The sequence below is a fragment of the Mastigoproctus giganteus genome, chromosome 12 (assembly GCF_048544385.1).
Source record: "Mastigoproctus giganteus isolate SK-2022 chromosome 12, ASM4854438v1, whole genome shotgun sequence".
Classification (NCBI taxonomy): Eukaryota; Metazoa; Arthropoda; class Arachnida; order Uropygi; family Thelyphonidae; genus Mastigoproctus; species Mastigoproctus giganteus.
In genome coordinates this window covers 53,986,406-54,014,321 of record NC_143586.1, presented here as the reverse complement: position 1 = coordinate 54,014,321, position 27,916 = coordinate 53,986,406, and the positions used below count along the sequence as shown (strand labels likewise).

The window sequence follows — 27,916 nt, the reverse complement described above, 5'->3', positions numbered from 1 at the left end:
TTCGATCCACATACCTGTCCAGTTAAGCCTTAAATTTATTTAGTCTATCAACTTCCACAACAAAGGATGGAAGTCTGTTCCACCAACCAACCAACTACCCGCTGGCTAAAGCAAACTTCCACACATCTATCCTACATCTGTCTTTCCTCAATTTGAATTTATGCCCTCTCAGGTGATTATTCTGAGCAAGAGGAAGAATCCCATCAGCATTGAGCATGCTCAAACCATTCTAGGCTTTATAGACCTCAATCAGATGACCTCGCAGGTCACCAGACACTGTAATTTGCAAAACTTAAGCCTTTATTCGTAAGAGCAACCCTTTGTTCCATTCACTAATCTTGTTGCCCTTCTCTGTACTCATTCCAACAGCTCTACATCCTTGCTAAAATGAGACCTAGAGACCTGTATACAGTACTCAAGGTGTGGCCTGATCATTGCCTTATACAAAGGGATAATCACCTTATTCCTGCTAGAAAAATTCCTGTATATCATTGACAAGACACCATGAGCTAGTCTTGCAGACCGTCTGCACTGCTCAGAAAACTTCATATCTGCCTGCACAATTACCCCCAGGTCCTTTTCGTTCTCTACCACTGTCAGTATAGTACCACAGAGTTGACACGTTACTCTGGGGTTACTGTTTGTTTGTTTGTTTGTTTGTTTTGATTTTATTGGCGCATTAGCTACTAAGGCTATAATGCGCCAAGAATAGGACATATAAAAAAAAATTTTTAAACTTTCAGTGACCTAATTAGTTAGGTCACTATGTCAAAATGTATAACCAATGTATAAAAGGTATAAAAGAAAAATGTAAATTTTATATACGAGTAAAAATGTTTATTGATTTTAAAAAGCTAAAAACAGCAGACACATTGTCATTGTCGGATAAAATATGACTGAGTGTATACAGCTCAGTCAGATGATTAAAAGCGGTAAAACGGATATTACTAAAATCTGGACAATCAATTAAAATGTGTCTGATAGTTAAAATTGTGCCACAGGACTCACACATAGGAGGGTCATCAGCCCTCAGCAAAAACGAATGTGTCAAATGACTATGTCCTATGCGGGTCCGGGCAAGAACAACTTCCTCCTTACGATTCCTGCGCAGACTAGACTGCCACGGTTCAATTACAGGCTTTATTTGATATAATTTATTCGTAGTCTGTCTATTCCACGAATCCTGCCATTGGGAGTCTATCTTTTGATTTATTATTTGCCTGTAGTCTGTATAGGGGACTGACAGGCAGCGATTATTATTGGGAATTGCTGATTTGGCTGCAGTGTCAGCCAAATCATTTCCCCTAATCCCAATATGGCTGGGAATCCAGCAGAAGCGGATATCATATTCCCGTTCATGGAGGAAGTGAATCTTCTGCTGAATGCAAGACAGAACTGGATGTGAATTATCTGGAGTTACTGCTTCCCATATGTAGTGCTTTACATTTGTCAATGTTAAACTTCATTTGCCACCTCTCAGCCCATTTGCTTAACTTTTCTAGATCCTGTTGCAGCAGAGTACTGTCATTACTGTCCTTAACAACCCTGCCATCCTTCGTATCATCTGCAAACTTGGACATTAAGCTTTATATACCATCATCAATATCATTTATAAATGATATTGATAGGGAATAACTTTGATATAAATATCAAAGTTATTCCCTGCATCCAGTTCCTTTGTGACCACATCATAGTATCCAATCAAATTGGTCAGGTAAGACTTTCCCTTAACAAAACCAAGCTGTGTCCAAGCTATAACTGAAGTCTTGTCTAGATGATTCTGCAGTGCTTCTTTAACAAGTGCCTCCATTAATTTTCCTGGAACAGAAGTTAAACTAACAGGTCTATAATTACTTGTGTTGCCCTTTGATCCTCCTTTGTGAATTGGGGTGACATTCGCACACCTCCAGTCCATGGGTACCTCCCCTGAGTCCAAAGAAGCTCTCATAATTATGGCTAAGGATTTGCTTACTTCCTTTGCTGCCTCCTTTAATATAACTGGATAGATCCCATCCACCCTGGGTGGCTTTTTTATGTTTATCTTCAACAATTTCTCCTCCACTTTCCTCTCAGTTATTACAAAATCATCTAGCTCACTGCCAGTTTAATTCACCTCTGGCATTTCCCTTCCTGAATAACTCCTCATGTGGGAATGTAGATGCAAAATACTCATTTAGTTTGTTAGCCACCTGAGCAGGATCATCAACAGTTGAACCATCAATATCCAGTGGACCAATCTGATTCATCGCTCTCCTCGTAGAGTTAACACAGGTAAAGAACTCTTTGCTGTTTACTAACCTTGAAATTGGTATAGCTGGTATGATTCTTTGAGGGATGATAAATGTCCAGGTTTCGATTTAATTGAAATTGTAGTATTAAAAATAATCTGGACAATCAAACTACAACTAATTGTTAATCTTATTTCCTGCTTGGTTAATGGGCTTTTCCAGCTCCCTGGAAGCAAGCCAATCTTAAAATCCTAACAAACCCCTCAATGTTCCATCCTCCTATCGCTTTACTACCAGTGCTAGGTAAGGTTTTAGAAAAGGTAACTAGATTTATGAAATATTATCAGGCTAAAAATTTACAAGTAAACACTCAATTTGGCTTTACAAAAGCTCTTCAACTGTTGATGCTATAAAGTTTGTAATGGATTCGGTCTCAAATGCAGATTCCAAGTATGTCCTCGGCCTCTTTGTAGATTTCAAAGGGACCTTTGACACCTTATGGTGGCAAAGTGCCCTGGTGAGGTTCCTCAAGGCTGAAGTATCTGCTCCCCTTTATCATCTAGTTTCTGATTATTTTCATGGTTGTAGCCTTGTGGTGTATTCTGGTGTCTGTTCGGTTACTTGTGCTGTTACTCAGGGCTGCCCACAGGGATCAGTCCTAGGACTGGTCTGCTGGAATATGGTTCTTGGTGGGTGGTGGTTGGGGGTGGAGCACGATAAAATTTTGAGGGCGATATATGCTGATAACTTGGTTGTATTGGTTTTTGGAGAGTCTCGTAGGGAACTAGAAGAACGTGTGAACGAAATCTTGGGAGACCTTGATGTATGGTGCAGATGCACAAACAACAGATTTCTATTGACAAAACTAAACAAATGCTTTTGAAAGGTTATTTTAACCTGAATAGACCCCACCCCCCCAATGTAAAAATTAATAATCAATCCATTAAAATTGTAAGAACATATAAATCTTGGAATAATGATGGATGATAGATTTAGTTTTGTAGCCCACACAAAAATGTGCTGAATAAAAATAAGTCTTAACTGGTAAAATCATTAAATTAACTAAAAATGTCTGGGGAATTAAACTTGCAACTTTAAAGTTATACTACGAGTGTATTTTTATACCAATAATTTGTTATGCTGCAGGTGCATGGGGTTATTGGGTTAATAATTATTTGGTCTTGAAGTATTTGACTCAAACACATTTCTTTCTTCTCAAAATCACTAAAAATTGCAGAACAGTGTCGACAATGACACTCAAAGTATTGAGTGGGAAACTTCCTATCCAATATGAAGTTATGTGCCACTACTACTATTACAACAATATTATCATTGGAAAGGGTGAGCAACTATTCAATTAAGTTAGACATACCAACGAAGGATGATAATTATAGAATTATAAGAGAGTTTGTTAATAGTTGGCAATTAGCATTAGCATTAGTAGAGGCATTTGATGCAAGAAAGCAAGCTTATGCAGCATCAGCCAAAAAAAAAAAAAAAAACCCACTTCCACTTCACCCCTCTGTTCGTTCAAAATACCTGTCCAGCTGAGCCTTAAACTTATTTAGGCTATCAACCTCCACCACAAGGGATGGAAGTCTGTTCCACCAACCAACCACCCGCTGGCTAAAGGCAAATTTCCGCACGTCTATCCTACATCTGTCTTTCCTCAATTTGAATTTATGCCCTCTCAGGTGATTTTTCTGAGCTAGAGGAAGAATCCCATCAGCATTGAGCATGCTTAAACCATTCAAGGCTTTATACACCTCTATCAGATCACCTCGCTGGTGCCTAGTCTCCAGACACTGTAATTTGCAAAACTTAAGCCTTTCTTCGTAAGAGCACCCCTTTGTTCCATTCACTAATCTTGTTGCCCTTCTCTGTACTCGTTCCAGCAGCTCTACATCCTTCTTGAAATGAGGCCTCCAGACCTGTATACAGTACTCTAGGTGTGGCCTGACCATCGCCTTATACAATGGAATAATCACCTCCTTATCCCTGCTGGAAAAATTCCTGTATATCATTGACAATACTCCATGAGCTACTCTTGCAGCCCTTCTGCACTGCTCAGAGAACTTCATATCTGCCTGCACAACCACCCCCAAGTCCCTTTCATTCTCTACCACTGTCAGTGTAGTACCACAGAGTTGATACGTTGCTCTGGGGTTGCTGTTTCCCATGTGTAGTACTTTACATTTATCAATGTTAAACTTCATTTGCCACCTCTAAATTAACTTGGTCCACTGCAGAAGTTGGCAGAGCTACTTTTTGTTACCTTCCTAACATGTCAGAATTTACCAAGCAACAGTCGGTGTGGTTTTGCCCAGGTCTAAATGTATCTTTTCTTCTAATGGGGAATGGCAGCCTGAACTCCAAATCGTTCACTCTGGGACTGGCTGCCTCTCCATTATGTAAGTGTGGTGCTCCTGAAACCATGGCGCATTTAATATTTGACTGTTATCTCTATGTAGACTTAAAAATAATTTACAGCTTCTTACAGAAGTGTACAATGAAGATGACCTACCACATTTTGTCAATGATAAAGGCCTAGCTTTTTCTAATTTTGCAGGCAAAGTGTTTGTGCGTAGGAAGAGACTAATTGGAGTTGATCTGTAGAGAGTAATGAACTGAATTCCAGATTTTGTGTTCTAGGACAAGAACTATTATACTTTGTCCATTAAATATATTTTCTGTAAATAAGTCCTTAGTTTTCTTTTCTTATGTAAATATGTTTGTTCCACAATGGTAATGTTGTATTGTTTTGTACATTATTTGTTTTAAATATAAAATTGGATTTAGTGGATTTAACAGACAGGTTGTCTGTTGGTTATGTTAGTGGTTCTTGAGCTGGGTGTGGCTCCTGTCAAAATGTGACTTGTAAAGACTATCAGGATAATGATAGCAGTTTTGTGTACAGAGGAAAATTTGGTTATGCACATTGTAAATATGATATCGAATTGTACAACACTGACAAGGTGCTGTTTATGTTTATACACCACGTTTGCCTTCTTAGTTTAATGCTGAAATATGATAGTGTAGAATCAGATAATCATTGAGCTTTATTAAAAGGCTAAATAGTTGACTCCTGGACAAGCGTGTCTGGTTGCTGTGGCCTAATAGTAATACTTTTGAAATGGTGTTAATTAATGTAATGGATTGCTATTCATGGTTTTGGCTTTTCTGATTAAGTTCCCTGGGAGTAGTGATCATACTCACTTAGCTAATAGTATACATTGTATATAGGTACTTTATCTGGATCAAATTGTCCACTACTACTCAATTTATTTCTATCTAGTTATCTTTTATTCTCTTCATTCTTAGTTATTTCCAGGGGATGCCTCCTTTCATCTCCAATCTGTCTACCTCTTTCGCTTTCCTCCCAATCCCTACTTCTCCTTCTAAGTTCCCTTTTCTTTTCTTTTCCTTTGATAATTTATTATTATTTTTTTCCCTATAAATTATTGTAAACTTTTCTCTTCTATTTCAAGGAATGTCCAGTTCTTCTTCCTTTTCCCTTCCAATCCCCATACTTCTCACTCTTATCTCCACTTCCTTTCCCTGAATGCCTTGGGGCTCTCTCAGACTTGCCTAATAACCCAGTAAGAGTTTCTGTTAAAAGTAGTCCCTAGCTCACCTCCTTGTGGCCAGGGTTGGAAGTCAGGGCCAGGGGACCAGGTGTTCCCTGCCCCCTGTCAGCAAAGCTGCCAGGCACTCAACATAACAGCACACCTTCACACGTACACTTGCTGGCCTTTTCAGATGCTACAGCACCATATAGGAAAAACCCTGGAGACTGCAGTTAAAACAAACACACATTGACCTTATACACTTGACATAAAGAATGGAGATTAACACTGTAAGAAGGGCACAATACGGCCTCAAGATACGCAAACTTTCAGCACTGTTGGTGACCTAGATCATTCCAAAAATTATGCGGTTTACAGAGTACCGAACACGTGTGGCACACACATACCTAACCCGAACAGATCAGGTTTAGTTTTTGTTTTCAATTTTAGGAGTTTTATTTTACTAATTTCTGAACCTTTTGATTACACATGATTGACAGGAGACAAAATCTCAGCAGGCAAATGACTTTTTTGTTGATGATTTCTTAAATTCCTTTCTAAATAGATGAACATGAAGCAATATTAAAAAAAAGGGGGGGGGGAGGAATAAGTTGATAAAAGATACTGTTTTTTAATTGAACCTTTAATGAATTTAAACACAGAGAATGGACTATCTTCAAACCAACACACAATCTGTGTTCAGCGATTGTTCACCAAGTCATACTGGACTGGATAATGAGCTAATTTTTCCCCATCAAACCTCAGCAAAAAGCATGGAAAGCGATTCCATCAAGTACCTCTACAATTGACAAACAACAGTACTAAGGCAACCAGAATTCAAGTATGCATAAGGGGGTCATACACATATCACATAAGTGACAAACATCAAGCAAAATAAAAATAGATAAACTATTGGACAGGTGAAGTGAGCTTTTTTTTTTTTTTTTTTTTTGGCTGATTACTGTATAAGCTTGCTTTCTAGCACCATTTGTCATTATTAACACTAACACTACTGAAAAAATGCCTTACATGAGTTTCTCATATTATTTATAATACCACTCAGTTAACCTTATTTAACCTTTTTTTCAGTTAACCTTTTTTTTTTTTGTGATTTATTTAAAGATATTGATTTAAAAAAAAAAAAATATTGGTGATGGAAAATTTCACTATTATTTGAAACCAGCTCATGCCCATGCCAGAGAAGCATAATTTTATTAATTAATTAAAATATTTAATTAATTAGGATGTATATATCAAATATTTCCAAAAATTACAATTAATTAAAAATTAATTCTGAAATTATGAAGTCCTACCTCTAGCAAATAATTCAAATTGCTTCCAATCACCAGTATCTCTTAACCCTTCACTTTCAGGCAAAAACCCAGAATTCTTGTCATCCAATAATGCCAAAGCTTCATTTTTAATTATTTCAAAATTCTTCTCTAAGAGCTGAAATTTATATACAGGTTGGTCATAAAGTACACCTGACATAAAAATATATAAGTGCCTTGATATAAACATATTAATATACATACAAGAAAACAAGTTTTATTGAGAAAATAAGCTGCTCTTTACATGTTGCTTAAAGTCACTTAAATTCTAACATATGTCAGTTTTGGATAACAAATTTGCATGCTTTATTAGAACTTAACATATATGCCTAGATATGATATCAACAAGATAGGATGCACTGTCATGATTTCCTGAAAGATGGATTGGTTGTGGTATACTAACAGCATGGCCATCTTGTTCCTCCTATCTAAATCATTCAGGTTTTTCCTCTCTCTCTCTCTCTCTCTCTCTCTCTCTCTCTCTTTTTCTTTTATCGTGGGGAAACCAGGAAAGACTAAATTTATGTAACTGAGGTACCAACTGTGGGAGAATCATTGGCCTGTAGAATACTTTAACACATATACCACTACAAGAATATATCTTGGCTACCTACAAGTACTTTATCAAGTACAAACAACAAAATACTTGTTGAAGTGGTGCTCAACATGCAGGCAGAAGATCCCTTTGAACATTTATTACAATATTTAAAGAAAAACTCTCAAGACAAGAAATACTAACAGACCTTGTGGATTATTTTTAAGTAAAATTTATTGTGCTAAATATTTTGTTAGGAAAAAAATATGACTGTATTTGTGTCTGGCTCTGGCACATAAACCCTACTTAAATAATTTGATGACTAGATTCCCTATGGAACCAATATCAGGCATAACAATAAAAGTAGAAAAGAAAACTTAATACCATGTCAATTAACATTTTATTTAACCGATATGTGAATGAAATAATTAAACTTTATACAATGCCAATATATGTAAGGAAGCTTTGCACCAATGTAATGTGAATAATGCTGAACTCCCAGATGGCATTATAAAACACTATTAAATATTACTTTGGCAAAGTGCCAACATTTGTGCAATTCCTAAGATGCTAAGTTTTCACATTAAGCCACCTGAAATTACATGGAGGTATGCTGCACATACTCTTTAATGCTCTTCAACTATGCACCCAATCCATGCAGTTTAAATTCACCACACCTTCAAAAAAAGTGTTTCCTTTATGTAATTTTAAATTGAAAATTTGAGAATGAGAAATCTGTTAATTTTTGAGAAACATGGGGTCAAGTAAAATGCCATTCAGCCTAACTCTTATTAAGGCAGCATTTTTTGTTTTGAGTGAAATAGTATTTGAAAAGATACTGTTTACTGTAAAAGTTATTCTCTCTCTCTCTCTCTCTTTGTCTCAGTTAGTACCTTTAGAGTTGGCTAGTTGATGCAAAGTCAAGGCTGCATATAGTGCAATCAGTATGAAGAAGCTTGCCAGGAAATTTTCAATGCATGTTCTGTGCTGTTTGTGGATTGTCAAGAAGCTGGGGTTGTAGTAAACTGTGGATCTATTTGTTTTATGTATATTGGGTAGTCAATTAGGCTACTGAAGCCTACTTGTATACAGAATTTTGCAGAAGCAGCCTGTATGGATGATGATACTTGGGGGGATCAGAATATGTCTCAACAATTTTGGAGGAAGCAGGTAAGATGTGCCATTCTTGTTCCATTCATCTTTTGGTTGGGTATCTACTTTCACTTTAAGTCACTGTTCAGTTCCTCTTTGGCTTGGATACCTAATGGATTATGTGGCTCTCTGATTGTGTACTCATATATATAAGTTAATGATAAACAAAAGTAGTGCCATAAAAGTTTTAACAAATCCCGAAAATTCAAAAGTTATACAACAAGAATGACTAGGTTGCAGCAATCAGATCTGATTTTATATAGAATTTTCCACTCCCAAATATATCCCATTCAAGAGATATTTCATCCTAAAGGGAAATATCCTTTGAATCAGTATTATTTATATAGCACAAGGACAGTGGCAATAAGGAAACAAATGAATGGTGGAAGTATGTTTTGTGCTCCCACATTATAGTAACAACAGTATTAGCCAAGTGTAAGAGAGCTAGCCACCACGAATACTATCTTGTCAACATTCGAGAAAAGGCACGAACTAGCTGTTACTTACTTAGTTTACTTACTTACTTACATTGAGGCTGCATTTGGTGCCATCCAAGTAAACCAACTACTCACTCTCCTGGAATGCCACTTCCAGATCACAGGGAACATATTATGCTTTCTCTCCTCTCTTCTGAATAACAGAGTTATAAAGCTTCATACAGGAGATCGCACCCTTACTAGATCCGTCACCGCAGGAGTTCCACAAGGAGGAGTCCTTTCTGGCCTTCTATTCTCATCTATTATCTTCCCACTGGTTGCACATTCTCAATGTCTACTGAGCTATGCAGATGATATCAAGATACTCACTCCCATCATCCCTGGTCAAGACCTTGATCTGGTAAAAACGAAAATTAACAACACTCTCACTGCAGTCACATCTTACCTCTGCCAGTTTGAGCTCAAGATCAATCCTGCTAAGTCCGAATTCATGGTGTATTCATTGAAGCAAACTCCTTCTCTCCAGCCTTCGGTCGGCAACACCCTCATACCAATTGTGTCCAGCCATCGTGATCTGGGCGTTGTATTCGACTCCAAACTTCGATTCAACGCCCACATAGACATGCTCCTCACACATGCTTCAAGACTCCGGTGGATAGCAAAACAGCATCTCCTTCATATCAGAGATAAAAAGACAACCGTGAGGTACATAAGAACAATTATCTTTCCACCTTTCCTCTATGCTGCTGAAATTTGGGTGTCAGTGGCACTGTCAATAAAGAAACCACTCTTTGCCACAGAATTCTGGCTCCTAAAGTGGGCCGACAGGAAGCACAACTTTCCAGCTCTGATTCGTACCACGCAGCTTGCCAATTCTCTCGGGATTCCATGGCTTCCCACCTTAGTTGATGACCAACACCTCTTAGCAACAGTTATTTGTTTTTTTTTTTTTTTTAGGAGCATTAGCAACTAAGGCCATATTGCTCCGGGATATGCGGTGGTCATTCCCCCGACCTTTCCGCATCCTCCGTATTTGGTGGTGACGGGCTCGAACCCTGGTCTAATCAAGAAGTGTGTGCTACGCACTGCTGCTCCTTCCCACCTGGCTACGGAGGCGCCTCTTAGCAACAGTCAACATGATAACAGGCATAATTGCAACACCTTCATTCTGGGATACCTGTGGCTGGAGGATCCCCCCCTGCTGCCCTTAGGGCCAATCCTGAGCTCTACTTGCATTCAGCACGACTCCATCTCTCGGACAGGTTCCTCCCTCAGCAGATGTTCAAGCAAACCCAGGCACTTGACGCCGATCTGAACAAATTCGCTGTTGACCGGATTTACCGAAAAAAAAATTATGACTAGTAGGACTAATCAGCAATGACTTATGTGTATCTTGCATCTGTTCCTGCCTGATTGAGCTGGTGCTCTTATCTCGATGTTAAGTCAGCTCAATCAAACTTAACTCTCGTAAGGAGTTCTCTCCTTTGTATCAAAATATGTTTTCATTTGTAAAATTACCTTTTTTTGTAAATAATTGTTCGATTTTTCCGGAAGTTTTGGGAGGCTGTAAAAATGTAAACCCCTGGCTTTTTGGCCATGAAGGGCATTAAAGATTATTTATCTCTCTCTCTCTCTCTCTCTCTCTCTCTCTCTCTCTCTCTCTCTCTCTCTCTCTCTCTCTCTCTCACACATAGAATATTCTCTAACAGTTATCCAAGCCAAAATAAAAATCACGTCTTTTATGTTTCTGTTATCTTTAACTGATATTGGAAGGGATGATAAAATATTTAATTCCATGTGAGAGGGCACCGCCTTTCTAACTAACAAACAGGACTTTGGCACACCATTAATGAAAAAGATAAAAAAAAAAAAAAAAAAAAGGAAAAAAGTATGACTAGGTATATATTTCATCTTAAAGGGAAACATTCAAACCACGGGTGTACTATTTTGAATTAAAAAATTTAAACAATGATGAATCAGTACAAGGAGGGTTTGAAAAGTTCGCAGCCCGAGTATTAAAAATTTCTGTACTTAACATACGAGGTGATAATTTAATTCGTAATTCATGGACTGGTGCAAGATTTTATGTTTACCATGCGAACTTTCCACAACTGCTGCTAGAGACGCTCTCCCTGATCGCTACTGAGCAGACTCTGCATGCGCATCCCAGTACTTGTCGAGCTAGTGTTGGTTGAAGAGAGTATTTTTAGCTGTGTGTCAGTGACAATCGTTTCGAAGTATCATGTCAGACATACAGATTGAACAGTGACATGTGATTCGTTATTGTGTCGGGCAGGGCTTAAATACATCGGAAACAGTTAAAGAGATGAATGAGGTGTATGGTAATGAGTGTCTTGGTAAGACAGCCATATTTAATTAGCACAAGAGATTCAGTGAAAGCCGCAAGTCTGTTGCAGATGACCCAAGACCTGGTCAGCCTTCCTCCTAAACAACCCCTGAACAAATCGCAAGAGACCAGGAAATCTTGAACGAAGATAGGCAAATTATACTTCGTTAATTAGCTGTTAGAATGTCAATTTCATATGGTAGTGCCCACAACATTGTGAAAGATCACCTGAATATGTTGCAAATCATAATTCCATAACAGAGTAAACTTGTGCAAAGAAATGATTGATTGATTGTTTTTGAAACATGGCATCAAAACTTTGTAAATCGAATAGTGACTTGTGATGAAACTTGGATTTTTCATTATGATCCATAGAAAAAACAACAGTCGAGTGAATGGAAGCATTCTGATTCACAAAAGACCTAAGAAAATTTGAGCTTCTCGTTTGGCTGATAAACAAATGGTTTGTGTTTTTTGACGTAAAAAGCATTCTTGTTGCACATTTTGTGCCTCGTGGAACAACTGTGAATAAGGAAGTATACTCTGAGGTTCTCTAAGTCAAACTGCCATTCCATTTGTGAGAAAAGTCAAGAACTTTCCTCTGTGAAGTGGTTTCTTGATCAAGACAATGCCAGGCCCCATATGCTAATATTGTGCAGCCAGTGATAAGTGCCATAGGTGCCAAGGTTCTGCCGCACCCCCCTCATTCACTGGACTCAGCCCCTTGTGATTTCTTCCTGTTTTCATGTCTGAAGTAAACTTTGAAAGGCAAGCATTTGCGTCTGAAAAGCCACGATGGAACCACTTCACAGTCTTTCGAAAAATGGCTTGCAAGAGGCATTTAATGTGTGGGTACACCGGTGTATGAATGAGGAAAGATGGACAAAATCAGTTGCTGTGTAGTCATTCAATATTTGGAAAAAAAAGGATTAATGCCAAAGGCAATTCATGAGGATATGGTTAAAACATTTGGGGAGAATGTCCCCTTCCTATTCCATGGTTAAGAAGTGAACAGCAGAATTTAAACATGGGAAGGAGAGCCTGGAAGATGACCCATGCTGTGGAAGATCTACAACATCCATCACTCCAGAAGTTGACAGTTCAGTACATTATCAGCACCATGGGCATCTCACATCCGAATGTGTGTACCACGTAATCTCAGATTTTCTCATTATGAAAAAGGTGTCCACATGGTGGGTCCCAAAGTTTTTGACAGAAGATGAAAAATGCACAAGTCAAGTGAACATTTGCATTATTTTCAAGCAGATCCAGCAAATTTACTTGCAAGGTTCTGTGACCATGGATGAGACATGGATCCATCACTTTCAGCCAGGGTTGAAGCAGTCCAAACAGTTGAAACAGCTTTACTCCAAAGAAAGCCAAGTCGATTCTTTCTGCTGGCAAGGTGATAGCATTGGTTTTTTGCAACGCTGATGGAGTGCTGATAGCAGATTATCTTCAGAAACACGAGGACAATCAGAGGGTCATATTACGCAGACCTTGTGAGGGGTTTGCACGAAAACATCAAAGATGTCTTGTTCCACCAAAAACATGCAACTGCTCACAAGTTATCCCTGCCGTGGCTGCACTGCAGAGTGCAGCTTTGAAATTTTGGAATATTTCCCATATTCACCAGATCTAGCACCATTGAACTTTCACACTTGTTTCGCGATTTGAAAAAATAACTGGCTGGCACCCATTTTCCTACCAACAGTGATGCTATTGCTGCAGTGGGTGCATTCCTGGAGATCCAAGGGGACTATGTTGAAAAGTAAAATGTTACCAGACTCCTCAAATAAACCCTTCATACTCAGGCTACAAACTTTTCAAATGCCCCTTGTATGTTTTATATACCATGACGACATTGCCAATAAGGGAACAAATGAAGCATATTTCATGCTTTCACATTACATCAACAATAGTCTTAGTCAAATGTAAGAGAGCTACACAGAGTATCTGACAAGCTGTCCCCACCAAGAACAGAAATCAACACATTCATTAGATTTTTGGTATCTAAGGATTTCATATAAAATATATTCCACACAAGGATTTCATAATACAAAATGTTATAATAATGTCGTCTAATGTAAAAACTTTGATGTCCTAAAAAATAACTATGCAGTAATGACGCAACTACACTGACAATGTTATTTTTGTTACCTTTAACTGACATTGAAAGCACTGATAAAAATATTTCAATATTTCTCTGTGAGAAGTCATTCTTTTCTACCTAAGGAATAGAACTTTAGTGTGCTGCTGAAGAACAGCACACCAAAGTCATAAAATATATACCCAACCATACTTTTTTTCATAAAAAAAAATATGATCGAGTATATACCTAGATAAATACTAAAGGTAAGTGATGTAATATTATAAGACCTATTTGTCAGCAGAATCTTATGGAAAACAAATTTCAAGGGGAACATAAAGTAAACTTTTGTTACTATGGGAGGTTTAATATGGAGAAAAGGAGGACTGTAGCAGTACAGTTTTACTGGTCGAATAAGGAAACATGTGAGTCATATGACAACTGCCATAAAAAAAAAGCATACTTTCCTCTTTTTTTTGGGACCTGGTATTGAGTTTCCTGAAAAAACATAAGTCAATCAATATCAAAATTTATTACGGAGAATACTTTCAAGAATGTTTAAAAGTGAAACAAAAATGAATGATAAATTATCTTCTTCAAAGTGGTGCAATTACTTTCATATATCTTCAATTCAATTTGGTCCTTGAGGCTGTCGCAGACATTCTCTCAGACATACCAGACAAGTTCTGCTTGCAACCTGGGAGTCTAAAATGCTGATGGAACTGATATTCAGGTAGCACTCAAGTCGAGTGGACCCAATTTCGGCAAAGTAGTCCAGATGGTCTGTGCCAGCCAAATCCTTTGCTTGCACCTTCACGATGGTGGGACTGTTAGTAATCCTGGGTATAACCTCCATGCACAAGTACATGGTGGGTGAACACCCAGGTGTGAACCAACATAAGGAGGGGTCGAGGTGTGGCGCGCACACACACCACATGGAGGAATGCCGCCCCTCTATGTTACGAGGCAGTACTAGGTGATAGATGACTCTCATCAAACGGTGCAATACCACCACTTTGCTTATTGGAGGCTTGAAGTGGTGGAACCCATGTTTAGTCTCTAGAGCTAAGTTCCGGTCAACCCTTCCCCATCTCTTCCATCATGCAGTATGACTGATGACTTTTGAGGTTATGATGAACATCATGGCGAGATCCATTATTCCTTACATTTCGAGGGTACAGCTCTAAAATGGTGTTTGCAGGCTGGCCGCAAACACCATTTTAGAGCTGTACCCTCGCAAACACTGGACCGAACCTATTGGTAACTCTCTAGGAGGCTTCTGGATCAGCTAGTGTATAACCTTGCTGCCTCTACTCTGCCAGATAGTGACTGGAGAGGGGGGGGGGGCATCATCGAGGCCACGTTATGTGAAGGATCTGGGTATATTCTTACCATGTGTATGCCATATCCAAAATTTTCATTACTTCATACAGCATGTCTCCCCCCCCCCCCCACACACACACACATTTTCTTACTATTGAATACACCATGAATTGTCAAACTAATAGAGCAAACTTACCTGCGAAAAGATCTAAACATCCCAAACAATTCCTAGTTCATTTCACAGATATACGTGGCCTCAGTTCTAATCTCAATGATGTCCATTTCAACTTAGAGTCTGCCAAACCCCATGTACTTTTTCTGACAGAATCTCAGTTATCGGTTGATTCAACCACTGCTCATCTCAGTTATCGGTTGATTCAACCACTGCTCGTCTCAGTTGCCCAAATTATTCGCTGTATGATTCCTTTCGCCTCAAAGGTGATACTTGTGCATATGTCCATTCCAATATTCCCTGTCAGAGACTTGGTCATTCGGAATCTCCACTTTTCAATCTCCTCTGGCTTAAAATCTCTCTACCTCATGGTGTCAAATTCATCTGTTGTCTCTACTGTTCTCCCAATTCCACTAATCACTTGGAACTCTTCGATTTCCTCTCTTTGCAACTTGACTTTCGCCAGTCAAACTTTCCTAACACTGAGGTAATTTTCCTTGGTGATTTTAATTTTCACAACCACAGCTGGCTTCCGTTTTCTAGTCATACCGACCCAGCTGGTCGAGATGCTGAGGCTTTTGTAATTATTAATGACCTCGCACAGATTGTTCCTTTACCTACCAGAATACTGAACAATCCTAACAATACGGCCAACGCGCTCGATCTTTTTCTCACAAACAAAATACACGGTTGAAGTGAGTGGCCCTTTAGGCACCCCAGATCACAACTTAGTGATTATCTCTTCTCCAATGGAGCCTTTATCTCATGGCTATTCCCAACCTGTGAGATTTCTTTTCCTTGGTCAGATTACTGTTTCAAAACTTCTGATGTCAACATTTGTTCAGATCGTGTCAGTGAAATTATTCTAGTAGGAATGGAATCCTTTATTCCCCATTCCACCTTAAAATCTCGTCCTTTATCTAAACCTTGGTTTTCCAATAAATGTGCTAAGGCTGTTCAAGATAAGAATGTTGCATATCGTAATTGGCATGTTTCCAATTCTTCAGTTTCATTTTCTACCTACACCAGAGCTCGCAACAATTGTAAAGCAGTTATTAATCAGTCCAAACTAGAGTTTGAACAGGCTAAGAGCAGAAAACTTGCTTCTTGCCTAATGGTAGCCAAGCATTCTAGTCTCTTGCCAAAGCTATTGGCCTCAACTTTTGCCCATCTCTGCTCTCACCTTTGTCGAAACCAGATGGTACTATTGTCACTTCAGCCGAGGAAAAAGCTGACCTGCTAGTATCTCATTTTTCATCCAACTCATGTATTAGTGATCTTGGTAAAACACCTCCCACCATTCCCAACATGCTCCATTCAATGGCTGCTGTAGTCTTCCATCAAAAGGATGTAAGAAGGATTTTGATGAATCTTGATGCTAAGAAAGCTCCAGGTCCTGATGATATTTCTCCACTTGTTCTCAAAACCTGTGCTCCTGAACTTACTCCTGCTCTTTGCAGCCTTTTTTCACTTTCATGTTTCAAAAGTGTTTTTCCTTCTCCTTGGAAATTGCTCATATACAACCAGTTCCTAAAAAGGATGACAAATCCCTCACATCCAATTATCGTCCTATTGCAATTTCTTCTACTCTTTCTAAAATAATGGAGAAATCAATTAACTGCCAACTCTTAAACTACCTAGAAACTTTTCGTCTGATCAACGATCGCCAGTATGGATTCCATCAATGTCGATCCACTGGTGATATTCTGGCCTATGTTACCCATTTATGGACTAATTCAATGGAGAAGTTCGGTGAAACACAAGCAGTTGCTCTTGACATCTCAAAGGCTTTCGATCATGTTTGGCGTAAAGGCCTTCTAAACAAGCTTCCATCTTATTATTTGTCAACTGTTTTTTTGTAATTGGTTATCCAGTTTTCTCTCTAATTGCTCACTGATGGTAAATGGCCCTCTGTCTTCGAACTTCTCCACTAATGCTGGTGTTGCCCAAGGTTTAGTTCTTTCCCCCACTCTTTTCCTCTTGTATATTAATGACCTTTTTCCACTGACTGGAAATTCTATCCATAGTTTTGCCGATGATAGCACATTGCATTCCACTTTCCAGTTTGAGAAACCTTGCCCTGCTCAATCAGCTTCAACTTCTCAAATATCTGCTACCAATTCCTTAAATGCCGATCTCCAGGTAATTCTCGAATGGGAAAAGACAATTTAGTTGATTTCAATCCTTCTGAAACTCAGTCCTGTCTGTCTCACTCCTGTCTATATCTCACAAAGAGCTCCTATGCATATCTTTGGTAACACTCCGATTTCTAGGCAAGATGATATCTCTCTTTTGGGGATTACCCTGACTTCTAATCTCTCTTGGCATAAGCACATTACAAATATTGCTTCCTCTGCTTCTAAAAAACTTGGTTTCCTCTTTCGCTCTCGGCATTACTTTTCTTCCAAACAGCTGTTAACTCTGCACAAATCGCAAATCTGCCCTACAATGGAATATTGTTCCCACATCTGGGGCGGTGCCCCCAAAACCTCTCTCAGGCTTCTAGGTTCCATTCAGAAGATGGCAGTTAGGTTAATTAATGACTCATCTCTAACAGGGTCTCTCTACTCTCGGTCTCACAGACGTACTGTTCATGCTGCATGAACAGTACGTACTGTTCTTCTGAATTGGCTTCTATAATTCCTGCTCTCTCTTTCAAAACAGTCCAAACATGTGCCGCCACTAGCCAACATCCATTTACTGTCCAACTTCAAACTCACAGAACCAACTTTTCATCTTCTTAGTTTATTCATTTAACTGCCGTTTTCTGGAACAACCTTCCTTTATACGTATTTCCTGAAAATCAGTCTACAGAAGTTCAAGTCTTATGTCAACAAATATCTTCTTTCATCTTCTCAACCTCCAACCCATGCACGGTACTAAGTACTACTATAGGTTGTAATACCTCTCGTGTTTTAGGTTCTCATAAAAAAAAAAAAAAAATTCATCTCAATCTGTTCAGATTTTTGTAAAATTTCAGAAATGTAATTTGTTTTTTGAATTTTTGAACAAAAAGTGAAACTCAACTGGCTGAATTTCACTTTTTATGGCTATTTCAGCCTCACATTCTCCTTCCTCAAAAAAAAAAAACTTAATCACTATTAATTTATTGTAGCAATAAAAAGTAGGCTTGCTGTGATAATGTAAATGTTTAACATTATGTAACATAAAGCCAAATACAATTACAGTAGAGGGTCCATTATATGCAGAATAATTAATGTTAGACCTCATTGAGATAGTAAAATTTTACGGATAATCGAATGTAAGGTAAAATTAAATTAATTCTGTTATAATGTATTAGGTTAAAGAAAAAGACTTTAAATAGCATGAAAAAACCAAATTTATTTAATTTTAAAAAAATAAATTCGTAACTTAACATAAAAATTCACACATTTTACATATGTATTATTCAGATAGGTATTTTACTGCAAATTTTATGTGAAAAAAAATTTTAAATAATTTTTAAAAATAATGTTCGAACATTGTTTGACTTTTTTTTTTTTTTTGTTGCAGAATCTCTGAAGTTCATTAATAATATCAATTTGATTATATCGCATTCTTCCTGGTTTTCTACCTATTTCAGTGATGTTTCTTTTCATTGACATTTTAGCATTTATAAAATAATAAGAGTTTACCTCAATATAGTACGTAGAACACTTCCGTATGATACTCTCCAGAAATTAAAATGAAAAACTTGCATTAGAGAAAAAATCAAAAAACTTACATTAGAGTAACAAATAATTTTAAAAATAATTAAAAATCAATTTAACACAATAATTATGTGTATCGATAGGTTATAGGTTATTTCATTCACTTCCTTTCTCTCCAGGTATAACCTATTGATACACATAATTATGGGGGATTTTTTCAACAGCTTGGTGCAAAATTAAGTTAAACGAACACTAAGATACCCGGCCTAAAATATATCGCTTCGCTTCTAAAATATTGCCTTCAAAATAACATTGTTCCAAAGTTTGCTAGTGTCAATTTAAATCAAAAAATTTTGGGCAGAAAACAACTAGCAATTGCCACATCGCATAATATCATTAAACTTGCTTTAAAATCTCAATATTCTACTAAACAAAAATACCTTTCCCAGGTAAGGAAGCTTCACGATAAATTAAAAAATTATCTACATCCTAACGATTGGTCTGTATTGAAGACCTCCACAGATTTGTGACGGGAAGCACAGGCCTCAGATATAAAAAACAGACGTTAACAAATTACAAACATTATCAGGAAGGTCAAGACACGTTCATACCAATTCTAACACATTGTCGCGGGCTTGCGACCAAGTGCATACAATTTGGATGACGACCCCCCCCCACACCGCATATCCACAACGTGCTACCACAGAATACGTCAGCTAGTTCACGAACATCCCCCTCACCCAGCATTCAATGAGCCGACATATCAACAGGTTTCAAATCTTTCCTCATATACGCTATCGCAGGACCAGATTTCACTTTTATCCAAAGGATTAAATTATAATTTATCACCTCGAAAACTACCTAAAAAACAGTGCGTAATTGATATTGAACTTGGACTTCGTAATGTTCCACACAAATATTTATTTATTCAACAAGTTAACCAAGTGTTGAATAACATAAAAGAAACGCAACTTCCTAAATTGAATACACATGACAGTTCAGCTTTACATGAACTTCGGGAAAATAAAGACATTAATATACAGAGGCCGATAAAAGAGATACAGTGTTAATACTCGATAAACCTGATTATATTAATAAGTTAGAATCAGTTGTTACAGATACCTCCACTTATCTTGAAGTAGATCCGGCACTATTTACCAATTTAGACTATCAATACAATAAAATATTAACCACTATTGAAAAAATGACTACATCACTATGGCTCAGTTAAAGGAATTGAAGGCCAGAACATACAATATTTCTGCACTTTTCGGTCAGGTAAAATTACGCAAGATTGGATTTCCTATTCGGCCTATTGTTTCCTACAGAAATTCGGCATTTTCATCCTTGGCCACACATGTATATAGCATTATAAAACCCTTTAGCCAGGCGATACAATTTGGGATTAAGAACTACGATACATTATTTAATAATCTTAAAGACTGTAGACTTGGTGACAATGACAATTTATTCTCACTAGAGGTTACCTCATTATATATGAATATAAACATTGAATAAACATATTATAAACATATTAGATATTATTTGGGATATGTTAAATAATAACTCGATACCGATTAATCATACAAAGCTTCCTATTAAGGAAATTTTTCACTTAATTAAACTGTTAGTTGAGGCCAACTATATCATCTTTCGAGACAAAGTGCACAAACAAATTTTTGGTTTGCCAGTGGGATTGAGCCTGAGCGGCTTAATATTGGAGATCTATCTCTCAATGATTGAGCATATAGATTTGACGCCTTTTCGACCCCATATCACATACTATGAGAGGTATTTAGACGATGTTCCAGTTATTACTGATAGTATTACTATTCAAGACATTTTACATTTGTTTAATAATGTTCATTCTAGACTCAAATTTACACTGGAAAGGGAGGATACGGTTACAAAGTCATTAAATTTTCTAAATTTCACACTTACTCAGGACTGGAATAAAATCCAATTTAACATCTATCCTAGAAACACCGGTATGCTTCTACATTATAATAGCTATCACCCATTCACCTACAAAAGATCAATTATCTTTAATCAATTTCTAAATACCTAAAAATATTCGACGACGGAATCTGCTTTGGGCTCAGAAATACAAATATTAACCAGCAGATTCTTAAACAGGAGTTATCCCCTTGCTACAATAAACCGAATTAGGTACAAGCTAAGGATAGGATACAAAATACTACACCAACCAACAATAGTAATATCAAAAAATACTTTATTTATTATTTTTATTTTTTTATGAAAACCCCAAACACGAAAGGTATCAAAACCTATAGTACTTAGTACCGAGCATGGGTTGAAGGAGAAGTATGGGAGGAGGGGGGGGATGCCGGAAACTTTGCTCTAGAGTCTAAACATGGGTTTCACCACTTCAAGCCTCCAATAAGCAAAGTGGTGGTATTTCACCGGTTGATGAAAGTCATCTACCACCTACATTTCTGTCTCATATGTTGAACAGTGGCACAAACATCTTAACAGATTCTTTAAAGATACCGAATTTAAAATTGTGGCCAGGCTAATATGGAAATTACACACTATACTGAACAATCGCTCAGTCCTTTCCTCGTTCGCAGCACAAATTAATGACCAAGTATACAACATTTCTTGCAGTGATTGCGACTCGTCTTACCAGGGTTCGAAGCATTTTCCTTTGAATATTCGTGTTAATCAACATGCGGCCTTAGTTCGTGCTTCTCCTTCAGCACCATCAGAATTAGCCTTTCACGCCATTAACAAAAAACATACTTTTTTATTTAACGAGGCCAAAATACTTAGTGTCCAACGTAATTATACGCGACTATTAATTGTAGAAACCGTAGAAATTAAATTACACAATAATTCTGTTAATGTTCGTCGGCCATATCTCATCTCCGATTCGTGGGCTTTTACACGCATGGTTGAAGACAAATAATCCCTATTTATGTTTTATACTCCCCCCTATTCTTTTTTTGGCTGATGCTGCATAAGCTCATACACTTGCTTTCTTGCATCACATGCCACTACTACTACTATTTGGTAATTTTCATTCCTGTGATCACAACATACGGTCAAAAAGCGTTGTCAGCTTCAAGAAGGGAAATCGTTTTGCTATTTTTTCGTTAATTGCATTAAATTGATTTTTAATTATTTAATTTTTTTTTATTTTTAAAATTATTTGTTACTCTAATGTAAGTTTTTCGATTTTTTTCGTTTTAATTTCTGGAGAGTATCATACGAAAGTGTTCTACGTACCACATTGAGGTAAACTTCTCTTATTATTTTACAAATATTGATATCAACGTAGAACATATTGAGCATTACAGCTCTGGTTCATACTATCTAATTGACATTTTAGCATAAAAAAACTGATAATAAATTGCGCAGTTTTGGGCCGATATTACTCTTATTGAATCTGGAGCTAAACTAAATGTAATATGAAATGAAGAGAACAAAATATGTCATGGAACATTCAGTTCACAGAAGCAAATGACTAAACCATCACTCGTGGTTTCCAAGAAATCCCATTAGTCCTAATTCAACGTTCCACCAGATACACAACGAAAAAAAAAAAAAAAAAACAGAAATACTCTTGTAGCATAATAAACATTTGTCTCAAGTACTATCATTAATAAAAGAAGAAGAAAAATTCAGCCTTTCAAATTATTATACTACCATTAATAATAATAAAATAAAATAAAAAAAGATGAAAAATCAGCCTTTCAAATTATTTCGGATAACTGACTTCCGGATAATCAACATTCTACTGTACATCCAATTCATTTATTTAATTCATTTTGTATTAAAAAAAATTAAAAGTGAATGCTCTTACAAGGTGAAAATTATGTTAAACAAATAAATAGTTATTTAAGTTACCAACAGGGAAGTGTAGAAAGGTATATCTTTTGGTTCCCACCATGGTTTTCCTGTCAATCCTTGAACATTATAAAGAGACCTCTGGTATACAGATAAAAAGACCCCTTCCTTGACACCTTGCTCGTATACTTTCATAGCCTAATGAAATTATTTAAAATTATATTTTTTACTGACAAAATATAATTACATTTTTATATAGTAATCTTTTAATTAATGCTACAGTTTAAAATAAACTTTACCCAAATAAGCTGAATTGGAAGATAAATCCTGAAATTGGGGAATTTAAAAAAAAAAAAAAAAAATGAATGAATGAGGCTCATCTCAGATCTTCAAGCTTATAATCTGTTAGGTTATCTAAATTGAAAAACAAGGTGATTCCGATTTCTCCTACTTGGTTTCGGGTGATGGGAATTAATAAAAAAGAAAAATGTTCTTTTGAACACTGGTCTGAAAATGCTTTCCTGTTGGGTTAAACCCTTTTTTAACTGATGCTACATACTTTTTGTGGTAATTGCTAAAAAAAAAAGTTTCCCAAGTTTTGCACTTCATCTCCAAATACCTACCTAATCCCTCTTTAATTAAACACACACATAAGCTGTCTGCCTCTATGAGACTAGATGGTATTGTGTTCCAATTGGTTATTACTCTTTGACTAAAAGCACTTTTTTTACAACCAGACTACAATCATATTTCCTTAATTTGAATCTATATCTCCTGTTTGCATCACATCCTAAAATAAAAAGAAAATCTGCCTCCATCATTAAGTTTGCTCAACCATTACTGCTGTAAATACCTCAATCAAATGCAAATGCCTAGTTTCTAAACATTATAAGTTACAGAACTGGAATTTTCCCTTGTAAGAGTATCTACTTACACCCACAACTAGTTTTGCTGTACATCTTTATACTCTTCAAGTAGGTTGACAGCTTTTCAAAATTGAAGCCTCCACACCTGTATACATTATGCAGTCTTCATAATGAAGTATTCATTATGTAGTCTAGCCAGTGATTTTTACAGTGGGATAGTTACCTCTTTATTTCTACTGGATGAAATTCCTGTATACTCCATGCATCAATACTATAATACTATTGAGAGAACTTACATATTGGACTGTATTATAATCCCAAGGTCCTTTACATTTTCAGAAGTGTTCAGTATAATATCTCCCAGCTGATAATTTAACTTACGATTACTACAACCCAACCCACATGCAGACCCTTGCATTATTTGTTGTTGTGCTGTATTGTGCACAACTTTATTTTCTACTAAAATTTTCTCAACAAAGCATAACAATGTTTGAAGTCATAAAAATTTTATATAAGGTGCAAAATCCACCATGCTTTTTCAATTTAAATGTTTAAAAAAAGGGTATTTCTTTCAATTATTTTGTTCTTCAATGGCTAGTTTACAGTTTCTGCCTTTTACTAAACACAGGTCCAAGCACATCACCTAAGTGAGCTTTTGGAACTTTCGGCATAATTTAGTAACATGAATAAACACTTGTAAAAACAAGTATATTTTATTTTTAGGCAATTTATATACAATTTTTAAAATACAGGAATATATATCAACTAAGCTGGATAAAATATCCTGCCATGTCAGAACCTTTGGCAAGGCAAGATATTTTTAAAAAAAACTCTAAGAATGGTTAAAATTCAACAGCTAATGGCAGCCACCTGTTTAAATCGAAAGATAAAACAGTACTTGATAAACATTTCAAGTACTGGAAAATTAAAATGATACTTGCAAGCATGCATTAGTTGTTTGATTCATTTCATTTATATGCACTATTCCAAATGAAAATATTGATGGATAAAATGTTAAAGACCACCTTTATCAGTGCAACTGTTTTTTTTTTTTTTTTTTAGAATCTTTTTAAGATGCCAAAGTTATTGTAAAATCACAACAACAACAATTTTGTTATATTTATATAAAGATACAAGATTGGTATAATTATAACAAACATTACAATTAAAACAGCAAACTTTTTTGTTAGTCTTCTAGAAAAACATTTTACTGAATAACTAAAAATGGCAAAATAGAGCTGCATTTGGATATCTTCTTCCAATTTGAATTCCTGGCTTTCTTGCAACATTTAAGCTTAATCTTTTTACTAAATAAATGATTACTACTTGTTATGTTTAATACAATAATTATGACACTTAATAAAATAAACATTTATTTGAAAGTCATTTTGAATTTTTCCAAAAAAACATTTACAGTGTAAAATTTCAAAGTTCTCTCCACTGAATACACCCCCACCCACCTACCTACCTCCCTCCCTCCCTCCCTCTCTCTCTCTCTCTCTCTCTCATTTTTCTTGTGTTCCCCCCCACAGTGATCACACTCAACATCCATAACACAAAGGGCAAGATAAGGCTATACTGTTATTAGTAGTGATTAAAGCTTCATATAGCTAAAACTTTGAAATAATGTAAGCAAACAGCAATATTACAAGGGTAACTGATGATAAACAAGTAAATAAAAAAAATTATTTCTTGATGCTTTCAGATTAGTTCAGTTCATTTTTAATAATAACAAATAAAAAATTCATTATAATTATTAAAAGTTTTTGGAAAATTATGAGAAGCAATAAGATTTATGAAAAATTTTTAGTGTGAGGTATATCTGACACTCTACATATTATCATTAAAGTTTAATTGCTAGTTGAATAATTTGTCAAAGTCCTGTTGCAATACAATTCTTTGGTCCTTATTAACGACACTGCACAACTTAACATCATTGTAACATTCTAACATGAAGCTGTTGTGCCATCATCAATACTAATTGTGAAAATTAAAAACAAATGCCCAGAATCCTGAAAGACTCCAATCATTCTGGTTTATTCGAACACTACCTATTTATAACTACTCTTTTTCTTCTATCAATTAACCATCCCTTTATCCACTGTAGCACCCTATCCTCAATTCCCCACCCCTAACTTATTCACAAGATGTGAGACTATCAAAGTCCTTTCTAAAATAAAGCAAATTACATCAGTATACATCAATTGGCTCACAGTCAAAGACTTCAGCAATGTTTCCAAAAATGGAAGGAACCCAGGGACTGTGCATAATATCAGGGAGAAACTGACTATTCAGTAAAGAATGATAATTTTTTTCCCATAACATACCTTTATTCACATCCATATTTTGAGGGTCCTTTTCAAAGCAGTCCCCATATAATGACATGCACTTACTCCAATATTTCTGCCATTCTTCTAAAACATGGAAGCCATTTTTTGACATGTTTGAGAATTGCCTCTGATATCTTTACAACTTCTTCTGATGACTGGACGCGTTTTTCTTGCAGTTCCTTATTTAACTTTGGAAATAAAAAATCAGCAGGGTGCAAAGGTTAAAGCTGTAAGGCAGATGAGGAACACATTTGTCATTAATGCTGGTAAGTACTCAATGACAGTATGAGCATTGTGAAGTCTCACATCATTGTGATGCAGCATCCCACCACCTATCATGCATGCAGTTGCCTTTATGATGAATGTGATTCCACAGTATGCAGTACAGTTCTGTAGTGAGGTCCCTTAACAGTCATATGATGTGGCACAATATGCTGGTAAACCATTCCTTGAATGTCAAAAAAAAAAAAAAGAAAAAAAAAAAAAACAGATTATCATAACCTTTTTTGCAGAAGCCACAACTTCTGCTTTTTTCGGAGCTTTGTTGCTTACTCCCTGGGTCATAATGACAAAGCCATATCTCATTTGCTGTTATCACCTTGTGCAGAACCTCACCATCTTCAGTAACCATCCATTGCAACTCCTGACAAACCTCCATGCGAAGTTTCTGTTGCTCAGGTGTACGTAATCTTGGAACGCAGCATGCACAAACATATATCATATGCAAATGGTCACGGAGAATATCATGTGTGTTTCTTACTAACATTCTCAACATCTTTGCCAGTTGCCTTACTGTAATATGATGATCTTCTCTCATAATTATAGAGGCGGTGTTTATGGTTTCTGAGGTGACAATAGTGATTGGAGTTTTAGGACCACCGGTTTTTGTGATTAACTCATGTCCATCTTTAAACATTCTAAACCACCTGCAAGCTGTGCCATATGGAAGCAAAGATTTGCCATAAGCCTCTTGTAATATTTCATATGCTTCAGCTGATGTTTTCTTAAGATGGAAAAAAAATACAAGAGCAGCATACTGTTCCTTGTGTGAAACATTTATTGTTACATATGTGAAACTGAACAGGCATAAACGTGACCGACCACCAAGGTCACACTGTGCACACGAGTCAACTGTGCAGCTGCTATATGATGCAGTTTGGTTTAGTCTTAAATACTGCAGCTCAGTAGAAGTAGCAAGCAGTACAGTTGTTCATGGAAAATTATGATCATTCTTTATTGAACAACCCTCGTATTTTGAAGAGCTTGCTTATAAAAGTCTTTTTTTTTTTTTTTTTTTTTTCCCTTTTCAGAAAACTCAAGTCTCAGAACTATTCAATCGGACTTGTATAAAGCAACTGTGAGACAACACTTGAAATAATGATTTAATCATTGTAACTGGCAGATAAGTAGAGACTGAAAAGCTATACTTTCGCTATATAAAGCAATTGTGAGATCAAATTTGGAATCCTATGTGCAAGCATGTTTGGAGGCCAAACCTAAAAAGAAACTGAGCTTCTTGAAAAGGTCTGAATATTGGTAATCTGATGGTGATATTGACAAAAGAATGCCTTTATATGGAGAGGCTTTGATTATGTAGGCTATACAATTTGGTAACTAGAAACCATAGGGAAGACTTACTAAAGTTTATAAGGCTTTGGGAGAGAATGGTAAAATGAATTAGGTTGAAATTTTCATAAAATTAAATGATGCTAGAGTGTATAAATTATAAATTCAAACTGAGAGAAAAGAATTATAGACAGGGATATAAGAAATTTTGTTTTATCCAGAAAGTTGCTAAACGGCCACCTGTTTTTTGGCTGTTTCAGCAAAAATATGTAATTAATACTAATACTAACTTTGACAGTTCAAGGAACTGTCAAAGAAACTGTTCAAGGAACTGTCAAAGTTTCTTGAACTTTGAAAGTTCAAGAAACGTGAAAGTTTACTACATGATAAAGGTAGAGGATAGCCTCAAACGTCTGTTGAAGTTTAGAAGAACATTCACGATGTATTCTATCTAAACCCAAAGAAAGTTAATTCAATGCACTTCATGAGAACTTCAAATTCAGAAATCAAAAAA

The 27,916-nt window shown here is 36.4% G+C and overlaps 1 protein-coding gene across 6 annotated transcripts in view; it reads right to left on the bottom strand.

Annotated features, from left to right (window-relative positions):
• The window catches only part of Asph (Aspartyl beta-hydroxylase), a 265,429-nt gene that overhangs the window by 53,889 nt on the left and 183,624 nt on the right, over positions 1 to 27,916 (bottom strand). For 4 of the 6 annotated variants that reach the window (XR_016547704.1, XM_090386374.1, XM_090386376.1 and 1 more), the window contains exons 10-11: positions 22,701 to 22,838; positions 7,108 to 7,243 (exon numbers count right to left, since the gene is read on the bottom strand). Coding sequence is in view for 5 of the 6 variants with exons in the window: in XM_090386374.1 (XP_090242500.1) it covers positions 7,108 to 7,243; positions 22,701 to 22,838 (274 nt within the window). In the remaining variant the exon portion in view is untranslated. Of the gene's footprint in view, positions 1 to 7,107; positions 7,244 to 22,700; positions 22,839 to 27,916 lie in introns of those variants that run through there. The other 2 variants (XM_090386379.1, XM_090386378.1) reach the window with 2 other exon arrangements.